Raw genomic sequence first — 11,541 nt, forward strand, 5'->3', positions numbered from 1 at the left:
ATATATTAATCATAGGATAAATATGTTATGAAATTATCAAAATTATAGGTTATCATATATTTATTATTATTATATAAATTATCATAATTATTTTAAATGTTTACATATATATATTGTATCAACACCTATAAGTTCATAGTGGAATGAGAATCTGTTGTAATATATAATCAATACATATGTGTGATTAATTGTTATATATTATTATTGTCTATATATATATTTTATATCAACACCTATAAATTTATAGTTGTATGAGAGTTTATTGTAATATATGATCAATACAAATGTGTGATTAATTTAGGTTTAATTAAACTATTATGTTATTAAATTTGTTATGCTATATATCACTTGATTATATAATATGTTATATTCATAAATTTGTCATATTATATTTAATTAAGCTATTATATTATTAAATTTGTCATGCTATATATCACTTAATTATACAATATGTTATATTCATCAATTTACCATATTATATTTAACTAAACTATTATATTATTAAATTTGTTATACTATACATCACTTGATTATACAATATGTTATGTTCATCAATTTACCATACTATATTTATTATTTATTAATTGAAATGCTATCTTATAATATTTAATTATTGATTACATTTAGAAAAATATGAAGTTATTATGTTATTGGATTTACTATATTATATATCACTTGATTATATAATCTATTATATTATTAAATTTGTCATGCTATGTATCATAATAATTTATTACTTTTTAATTAAAATGTTATATACTTATATATTTAATTATTGATGACGTTTGGAAAAAAAAAATCCAAATATATTATATATATAAGAAAAACAAAAATATCATAATATTTTATTATTGATCACCATTAAAAAAAATTCATCCAAACTAAACCAAATATAATATAAAATTGAAAAAAAAAAGAAAAAAGGAATATAAATTATAATAATGCATACCATGTTTTTTGAACATAAACGAACGAACAATCGAACAAATTGTTTGCGAACGAATGGATCAATCGAACGTATAATATTCGCGAACATAATCGAACGAATAGTCCATATTTAAATTTGATCGAACATATTATCAAACAAATATCGAACTGCTCGTGAACAATGTCAAACAATTATCAAACAAACATCGAATTGTTCACAAAGTGTTCGATTCATTTAGTTAGACCTTAGTGTACTGCATTGATCCACGGTCCATCCCCACTCGTTTGTTTCGACTGAACGAGCAGGACAAAACTGGATTATCTTGATCAATTGATAGTCAAGGCCAGGTGGGTAGTTTGGTCATTTCGTTTTGATTTTCAAAATAAGGTGAAAAAAAATAAAAATTCAAACCTTCTTCTCCCACACCAAAACCTAAAACCCAAAACCCTAGGATGGGAAAGAAAAACAAGAATGAATCATCATCATCTGACCTACTGCAGACCCTGGGAGACTTCACAAGCAAAGAAAACTGGGACAAGTTCTTCACCATCCGTGGTTGTGACGACTCCTTCGAGTGGTACGCTGAGTGGCCTCAGCTACGCGGCCCGCTCCTCTCGCTTCTCGCTCCTCCTTCTGCCCAAATTCTCGTCCCCGGTTGCGGAAATTCACGCCTCTCCGAGCACTTATACGACGCCGGATTTCATGGCATTACCAATATTGATTTCTCCAAAGTTGTCATTTCTGACATGTTGCGCCGCAATGTCCGGGACCGACCCGATATGCGGTGGCGGGTCATGGATATGACTAACATGCAGGTATCTTTTGCAATTTTTTTTTTTTTAATTTGCTTTTTTTTTTTTTTTTTCTTAATTCATCTCTGTGAGGTTTAGCTTAATCACATTCAAACGAAAATAATGCATTTGTAAGTAAGATTGATTTTAGGGGAGGTCAAAGAAGTTTTATCTTGATAGTGTGTAGGTGAATTTGATTGGGTTTGGAGGATGGTTTTGAGCTTGTCGGCTTAGTTTCATAACTACTGATATTGTGATGAGTTTGCTTACTTTCGAGCATTTATTGGTTTGGGTTGAATTGCAATGATGGTATATTCTTTCTGTTGATGGGAATACGGTAGTATATGGGTACTCTTGCACTAAAGATATTGAGAAATTGTATTATAGAGGTTTCTAAATGAGTAAGGATTGCAATTCTGGTGGCACTTGGGAAAGAACTATGGATGGTTTTAAAGCCTAATTATGGTGAAGAGAAATTCTAAATACAATCTCTTTCTCACTCTCTCACTCTCATTGTGACATGTGTATAAGATACAAATGAGATATCACATTGGTTGATGAATCTTAGATGATCTCCAACTAAAGTATCATTAACAAGGTGTTCTATTGCATTGTAGATTATTATGTAAGATCTGTATCGTTTGATGATGCCATTGGAATTGCTAGAAACATTGTTAAGTATATTGCTAATCCAAATACGTAAGTTACTCGAGGAGATTGGAGCATGCTACTTAGAGACAAATTATTGTCGTTTGAAGAGATTTGATTTGGAATTTTATGTCCAAAGTCTTTCTCTTTTCTGTCTCAGTTTGTCTTGCTTCAATTATTAGCTTGTCAATATTTGCTAGTCAGTTTTGATAAATTGTGTATCTTAATGAATTGTACTTATTTTGATTGATGCTTCAATTTCTTCTTTTGACAATATAATTGTTGTTTTGCTTTTCTTTTCTTTGTTTCTTTATTTTTTTTTTTCTTCTCATTGTTGCAACTTTTACCAGTTTACAGATGAGAGTTTTGATGTTGTACTTGATAAAGGTGGATTGGATGCTTTGATGGAGCCAGAGCTTGGTCCCAAGCTGGGGAATCAGTATCTATCAGAGGTTTCTTGGACTTTGATTTGGATTCTATTTATTTATTCATGTTTTTGCATACATCTGTTGGATGTACTCATTCATTTTCTTCAATTGCTCATAGAAAAAGTGAATACTTTGTTGGATTCACATAAGTGGGGTTGTATCACCAGGTGAAAAGACTTCTTAAAACTGGAGGGAAGTTTATTTGCCTTACCTTAGCAGAGTCTCATGTTCTAGGTACTATTTCTCGGTTAAGCAAACATATCTTTTTTTTCTATAAGTTATTGCTTGCTTAAGTTATCTTGAGGAAATATTAAGCCTTAGTTATCTGTTTATAGTAAGCTTTGGGTTTGGAATGAATGTGCAATTATTAAATTGTTTTCGTTGTTGTATTCTACATCTCTGTTTACTTGCTAGTGCATATTCTGAGATAAATGTTGAATTGTTTTCTTTTGCAGTTTTGCTTTTCTTTGAGTTTCGGTTTGGGTGGAAACTGTGTGTTCATCCCATACCTCTGAAATCATCTTGTAGGCCTAGTCTTCAAACCTTTATGATTGTCGCAGAGAAAGATGATATTTCTGTGTTGCACCAGATAACATCATCATTCAATCGTTCTTCTCTTGATTGTAACAAAAGTCAGGTAGAATATCTGACCTCCATGTCTTTACTGAAGGATGAAGTATTCCATTAGCATTCATTTTCTACGAATATTATATTCTTTCTAATACGTATTTGAAAGCTTTTAATGTTTAACAGCCATGATGCATTGCGGTATATGTAATAAGGGAACATATACAGTCCTGAAAGTAGGAAGCACCGAATGACGTGGCACAAATCCTGACCTTCGATAATTATAACTTAATATTAATAGACGGGAGATTGCGCCACATCATTCGGTGCATGAATTCGGTGTACTACTTTCGGTGCCTATAGCATTACTCATGTAATAATTATTGTAATACATGCAGGATCTTTTAGCCTTTGGACCGACCTAGTTTTAGCTGTGGATATCCTTATTATGTTTCACCTTATATAATCTCTCTTGTTTGGAATGAGAATCTTAAATTTTTTTTGATGTTACCTGCTTCTTTCTTTCTTTTTAGGCATTTGGTATTCATGAGGCCCTTGAAAAAGAGAACCAAATTCGTATTGAATACTCCAATGGCTCTGATATATTGTATTCCTCTTGAAGATCTACAATTGGAGCTAAGGGGATCTAAGAGCTTAGTCATGGTCGTCCGGTTGAGCTTGCACTGGTGTACATGGGGACTCCCAGTTTTGTTAGGAGCTGTACTTCTTGATGCCCGGAAGAGTGGTCCATTCATTTATAACTGTGGGGTGTTTATTGTGCCAAAGGTGTTTTCTTTTGTTCTTTCTTCTATTGTGTACTGCATGGTACAATAAGTTCTACAAAGTATAATAATTGTTACTCAAATCAAGTCTGCTATTGGTTTCTTTATTTGAAACAAACGATTTTAGATTTCAACTCAGACTCATAATGGCTCTTCTCTTCAGAAGAAGGACAGGATTGTATTTGAAAGCTCAAAGCTGCACGTCTTATTATGTACTTTTATGTAGATAATTGCCAAATCTCGGAAATCTGTTTTGTGATTCTTTTTGAGCTCTTTAAATGCAAACTTTAAAGAAATTTATCTGTTGAATGAAGGTCTTATTGGACACTAGCCATGCTAATGCCAGCATGGATGATATCCAGGTAAGAAATTTCTTCATTTTTTTGTCAATGAGACATTTGTTTCGTGCCAACCAATGTTAATATTTAAATGTTCTCAATGACATGATCTTTCGAAGGACTTATCTCCTCTAGTAAAACTTTGGCACTGGGAATGAAGTGGAGCCCAATACCGTATGTTGTAGCATTTGCTTCTTTTTATGAATTTCCCTGATTTCATATTCAAAAGTTTTTATTGTAGTATCCTAATTTTCGTATTAGAGCAGAAGTTTGGTGCTGATGCATATTATTTTGTGGACCAAATCAGTTTCTCTTGTGTTCTGCGTAAAACAGTGCTTTTGGTGAATGTATTGTTGTCTTTGGTTTTTTATATAATTCTTTGGTCCTGAGATTTTTCTAAGATTGTGATATTGACACTCTTTTCGGTATAGACTGTGAAAAAAATTTCTCATACCTTATGAGTCTTATATACACAACTATTTGTGTTTGTTGAAGACTCTTGGAAAACTTGCAATTTTATTATGCATCAGTTTGAAGACTATTAGTCATGGCAGCATGTACTTTAAACAGCACACCTATGATGTTTGTTCGCTGTTGATGCTTGGATAAAGTTGTTAATTTGTTATAGACAAGACATAATGCTTATGAACTTGGTGCGATGTGCATGATAATTCTGATTAGTTTTGTTATTGATTACTAGGATTCATTCCCATATTTACATGTAATTGATGCTGTAATTGATACTATACATTTTTGGTTAATATAAAACTAAAACAATAATCTGTTCATCTGTTTAGCATTTTTGGTTGTCTAAGTTTTTACAGCTGTACTTGTAGTAATTCGGTAAAATGTGCACATGTGCCTGCAGGTTTATGATGGCAGTGATGGGATCAAGCAGCGGAATATTGTTCATCAGGTCACTAATAAACTAAATCTACTTTATTGAGTGTTTCATGATTAATGGCCGTTGACTACCTTGATTACTTGAAAGGTTTATTGTACTTGACTGGTTATATTAATAAATGTACATGTTGAGGTTATTGTGTTAGGTAGTTGAGAATCTCAAAGGTTCTGCAGTTTTTTTACATTGTCTTTTTTTGTGTTCTTCCCTGCAACTGGTCTGAACTATTTCTTTGGAATTTGATTAAATAGATTGGTCTATATATATATTATTTTTTGCGCTATGATACTTAGGATAAAACGAATATAGTCAAATTTTACTAATATTTAAATTGCTTTCAATTACTAAATTTTTTATTTAATAAGTACATTAAGAATATGTTTTATATTATTAATTGTTTTTTGTACTTTAATATTAATACGTTTGCTTTGTTGTCAAAATCCCCTTGAGCCCACTTATTTGGGATATACCTTAATCTCAAAGGAAATGTCCCGAGATGCTGAATCCCAGTTCTTTTAGCAAACTAGCGTACCTCATATATTTTTGAGATATACTTTAATTTCAAAGGAAATGTCCTTAGATGTTGAACCCCAATTTTTTAATATACCAAGTTTTTTGATATAAGAAAGATAAATTCTTTTTTTTTTTTTTTTTTAATAAACTAAAATATTTTGGCTCTTTGGCTGTAATGAAAAAAAAAAAAAAAAAGAGTTTTCAAGAACTAAAGAAGCTACTTTAATCTACTTTTGTTATCTTTTTGAAAATATTAAATGTCCAAAATATCTTTATGTTTTGTTTTAAATTTCAAAATATCCACATACTATTTATTGTTAATGTAATTGCTCTGTTTTTTTGTATAAGTTATGCTTGACAGTCAAATAACCAACAATTCTTTTTTGGGAAGCTTTACTAATGAAAACTCAAATAAAGAGGCAGTCAATGAAGGTGAAGACCAATGCATATTGTTTAAAATCTCTAATTCTATATCTTGAATTTGTGAGTCTACTATAGTTCTTTTAAGTTTGCTGACAGGCTGTGATTTTGACTATCTTCATTTAATCTTGAAATCATTTGATTTCCATCCCTTTTGTGATGCCTGCCAATTGCAATACTGGCCTTTCTAGTGGATTAACTTTTGGCTGTTAACTTTTTGATCTCGAGCATTATATAGTGTCTGAATTATCCTGAAGTTCCTGCTGTTTGCTCTCTTGTAGGTCTCATCTTCATTAACAGGATCGATAATTGTTGAAGATGTAGTTTATGAAAATGTTGATGCTGATATCAGTCGCTTATGGCCATCCGAAGATTTGAAATTCCGTCGCCTTGTCTTCCAAAGAACTCAGGGTCTGGTACAATCAGAAGCTTTGCTGATGAAGGATGTATCTTCTCATAAAATTGTGAGTGAAACAGATAGGAAGAAAGCTGTTTCATCTTCCAAATCCAAGCGAAGGGGATTTCAAAGACAGAATGATGGTAATGATTTTTGTCTTTAATGCTGTTGATTGATTTTAACGGCTATGCTAATTTGTGTTGCTTGACGGGTGGCCTTAGGTTATTTCTATGTAGTTGATGTTTGGTAGTTCATCCAATTAGTGAAGTGTGGAATAATTTGATTTAAACCTTGCATTTCTGGACTTTTAAGTTTGCATGGGATCCTTAGGGATCATGATGTTTTGGATCCTTCAACATTGATTTTCATTGATTACTATCAGCGGTGCCATGATCGAACGGTGATGGTACTATTAAATTTGTATAAGAAAAAAACTGAAATGTTTGGCAAGATAGCGGGGTAGCTTTTAATGAAAAATGTTGTCTCTCTTTTATGACTTTCTACTCCTTACATGTGCATCATGAAATCTAGTATGATTAAGATATTTTATAGGTGCACTGCACAGTCATCACATTTGTTTGTGGTTCTTTTTGATTTTTCGTCATTGGTGCTGTAGATTCAGGCAACCGGCCGAAAGTCTATCATGGTTATTTGGCTAGTTCTTATCATACGGGAATCATCTCTGGATTTAGTCTTATTTCTTCCTACTTGGAGAGTGTGGCATCAACTGCAAAAACTGTAAGGATTTTATCCCTGTTTTATTGAAGAATCTTTTGTTCTCCCACTTTGGAGCTGTCTCTAATACCTTGGCTGTGGGTTTTAGTTTGATACTAAATTCCTGTATTCATTATTGCTGTTTGATTAAAGTAATTTGCATTTAACAAGTGATATGCGCATGGGTTTTACTAGTTTGTATGGCACATGAATCTGTTGACTGCCTTATACTTTTTCAAGTTAAAGATTTAATGTTTCTGTTTCGTGAAACAGACAATGCATAGGTAGATTTCGTTTTGGGCTGTCTTTTTGTAGGGTGGATGGTCCTCTAGATTTTTGTCTTCGCTGTGCTAAATAAAATTTGTAACTTCACTTAAATGATTATTAATGCAATTTCTTTAGTGACATTATTAAATTATTTACTTGTGGGATATCAAAGTTATTAATTTCCATAATTTTGCTTAAACTAAACAATATCTTTGCCAGGCTAAAGCAGTTATTATTGGTCTTGGAGCTGGTGTACTTCCAATGTTTCTTCGTGCATGTATGCCCTTATTGGACATTGAGGTAAATTTTCCAAACCAATATCCCCCAACCGAGAAAGTATAAAATAGATAAAGAGGAAAAGAAACTCAGTAGAAGTAATAGAAATATACTCTATTTTTTTTTCTTTTTTTTGCTTTTTTCTTCTTGGTACAATCATAATTTGGTGAATCAATTTGTCGCAGGTGGTGGAGTTAGATGATATCATGCTTAATCTTGCAAGGGACTACTTTGCTTTTACTGAAGATACAAATTTGAAGGTAGTAATAGCTGATCTTGATTCCATGTTTATATCTTTTATTCTTGTCAACTAAAACTTGAATGTTTGTATCCTCACATGTTCAAATATAATTCTTTAAGTAATAGTAGACTGATGTTTTTGAAATTGTGGTGAAGGGACATTGAAAAGATATAACTTATCCAGCTGTTTCGCAAAATCCACAATTAAATGCCATGTTTATGTTTTTATTTATCTGCCATAATATCATATTTGATTCCTCAATGACATCTGCAGGATAAGATAGAAAGTATTTAGAGGACCTAACTAGAATAAAGAATTACATCTATTTTACAGTTTTAAGAATGTGAAAAAACTTTTTGTAAATCCTTTATTGAGACTAAGAAACTCACATTACTGTTTAAACTGAAATATCTTAACTCTTGTTATTGTAGCTGTCTTGTTATTGTATTTTATGCTCAAGTAGATTCTCCTATGATGATTCAGGTACATGTTGCTGATGGGATTCAGTTTGTTAGAGAAATCACAAACTCTTTTGCAGCTGATGAACTGCCTGTTCATGGAAATTTCAATGCTTCTGACAACACGAGACTTCCTCTCAATGGAAGTTGCAGTGCGTCTAGTACAAAAGTTGTTGGTAGTAGCAGAGTTGATGTTCTTATTATTGACGTGGACTCCTCCAATTCAAGGTGAATGCAATTGAATTTTAGTGCAATTTTTTTCCATTATTGTTGAGAAACTGTTAAGAGTAAGAGGGTGATTTTTTTTTTTTTTTTTGGGTATAATTATATGGTATATTCATTTACTTTTTCTTTTTGTTGTATGCATAGCTCTGGAATGACCTGCCCAGCTGCAGATTTTGTGGAAGAGTCTTTTCTTCTAACCGTGAAAAATGCTATTTCTGAGCAAGGTCTCTTTATTGTTAATTTGGTGTCAAGATCCCAAGCCATTAAAGACATGGTCATCTTAAGGATGAAAACGGTGAGAATTTTAGTAGTATGTTTTAATGTTTCCTGTCCTGCTGATTTGTCAAAGTATAAGATGTTAAAGCTTTGGTCTGTTTGGTGTTATTTATGTTTTAAAACATTTCTACAAGCTGTGAGGTAGATTTGGCCATGGATGGACCAAAATGTTGTAGAAGGATTTTGCGGTCTTCCCCATGTGGCATGTGGCTAAGATTTGGTTACGTCAACATAACAGAGATCTTTTGAGCCTAAAGAATTATGAGAAAAAAAAGTGAAAATAAAAGAATGGAGTTTTTCTATGACATTTTCAAGATCAAATATAAATACATCATTTTGATCAGTCTCATCTGTAAATGGATAGTATATAGATTCATGGTCTTCTATTAGATTCATTTGTATTTTTTTGCTCATCTCATCAGAGTTTTCTCATTAAATAATTATTTTTTTCTTTTATTGACCTGTCTTGAAAGTAACGTTGCATAACCTAATTATCAATTTGTAATATTCATTTTAGGTATTTAGCTATCTATTTTGCCTTCAACTTGAGGAGGACGTCAACATTGTTCTTTTTGGTCTTTGTTCGGAGTCTTGTATCAAGGACGATCATTTGACGGAAGCTGCTACTCGACTAGAGAAACTGGTAAAATTTCAACACCCTGAGATTAGCCAAAGCATTATAGAGTCGGCAAAGAAGATTAAATATTTGAAGTGAATGAGTGCCTGAGTATAGGATCAATCCTAATGACAGTTCTCAAGTGTATGCTAAAATCATCTATGAGAGCAGCTTTCTTGAGGTTTACTGAAATATCAGATGTCAGCATTTGGTTTGGTGTCTCTGCTAAATATATTCCTAGATATTATTCGTTTTCCCTTATGATGTAATGTACTGATTCGTCTTATATATATATATACAAGATTCAGTGATCTTTAGAACTATTGTTTTAGCGTCTTTTAATCTCTAACGTGTGCACTTGCGTGGATGGATAATAGTTTTTACATAATATTATAAAAATTACCAAGATTCTCATACTTGAATGTGCTAGTATAAAGCTTGAACCTCTAAATAGTATAGTCACTAGATTCTCGTTGCAATTTGTATTTAGTAGCATTTTATGCAAAGTTTAGATTGGCGAAGTCAGTTGGTGATTTCTGTAGCACTAACTACAATAGAATGATTGATGTCAAATTCAGAGTTCAAAAAGCATATAAAGTATTAGATGCTACTCAATTTTATCATTTTCCATAGAAGGCCTTAATTAACAAATAACAACTTCATACATTATTATGATTATTATTATTATTTTATGTTAGCTTGTATAAGTCTTAGTAATTTCAAGAGATCAATATCAGAATCTCTTATTTCTGCATATTGGCGATACCCTACATTGTAAATAAATTTGTTTTAGTGGCTGAGTTTATAATTTCACTGAGGAAAATTTCTGTCATCATATTTTCAATTATAGTTTGTTTCTTTTTTCAACTGAATTTTTGGCTTTTTGGTGACATTAGAAAGTGATGACAATTTCCAGATTGCATGTTAAATTGATGAAAATATGCTGGAAATGTATATGCATTTGATATAACTTATTGTTTATGGATAATTATCATAATAATTTTGAGAAAAGAAAACTTCGAAGCTAACCTATCCCAATATGAATGGAGGCTGAGGGAAATTATAGACTAAAATAAGGACTAGCTACTTTTCTCTGAACTCAACACTGAATGGTAAGCTTGATAAAAAAATACACTCAATATTACTTAATGTCAAGAGTTTAATATCAGCCTGTGTTACTGTTACCTTGATCCATATGTACATACAATAATGTTATGGACACCGGGATTTGACACCGAAATCTTACACTGGCCTACGTGTCCCATGACTCACACCAGACACGTTTCACGTTATTAAATTTTTTTCTAGTGAATGGCCGTTTATCAATTATGAACGGCCGTTCACTTACATGGACTTCCATCCATATTATATGGACGGGAGTCCATTTACTATGGATGGACGTCCCCATTTAAAGGATGCTCGTTCATCAGTAAATGAAATAAAAAATATATACAAAAATTAGGGACGACCGTTCATAGGTTATGGACGGTTGTCCCTAAAGATTGGACGAACGTTAATGTTTTAATGGATGCCGGTCCATTAACAATCGTTTTTAAAAATTAAAAAACATTAGGGACGGTCGTTCATCAATTATGGATGGCCGTCCCTATATTTTCGACGGGCACCCGCAAATAAGGGACGCTCGTCCATAATGTAAATATAAAAATTTAAAAAAAAACTTCGGACGCCCGTCCATAACTTGTGGATAGGCGTTCCTAACGTGTGGACGAGCGTCCGTAAGGAATGGATGCCCGT

At 32.2% G+C, this 11,541-nt stretch overlaps 1 protein-coding gene across 1 annotated transcript; it reads left to right on the forward strand.

Moving 5' to 3' along the window:
- Positions 1-1,380: 1,380 nt before the first annotated feature.
- On the forward strand, positions 1,381-10,068 carry LOC116123612 (eEF1A lysine and N-terminal methyltransferase-like). Its single transcript, XM_031409362.1, is given in 18 exon segments — positions 1,381-1,743; positions 2,718-2,819; positions 2,963-3,029; positions 3,251-3,432; positions 3,896-4,074; positions 4,076-4,161; positions 4,290-4,366; positions 4,459-4,506; positions 4,602-4,656; positions 5,280-5,287; positions 5,351-5,398; positions 6,598-6,856; positions 7,330-7,451; positions 7,914-7,994; positions 8,156-8,230; positions 8,695-8,897; positions 9,039-9,189; positions 9,688-10,068. Coding segments are annotated over 18 exon segments (2,304 nt in total). The 3' UTR covers positions 9,886-10,068.
- Positions 10,069-11,541: the final 1,473 nt, after the last annotated feature.

The sequence above is a fragment of the Pistacia vera genome, unplaced genomic scaffold (assembly GCF_008641045.1).
Source record: "Pistacia vera cultivar Batoury unplaced genomic scaffold, PisVer_v2 Contig1431, whole genome shotgun sequence".
NCBI lineage: Eukaryota > Viridiplantae > Streptophyta > Magnoliopsida > Sapindales > Anacardiaceae > Pistacia > Pistacia vera.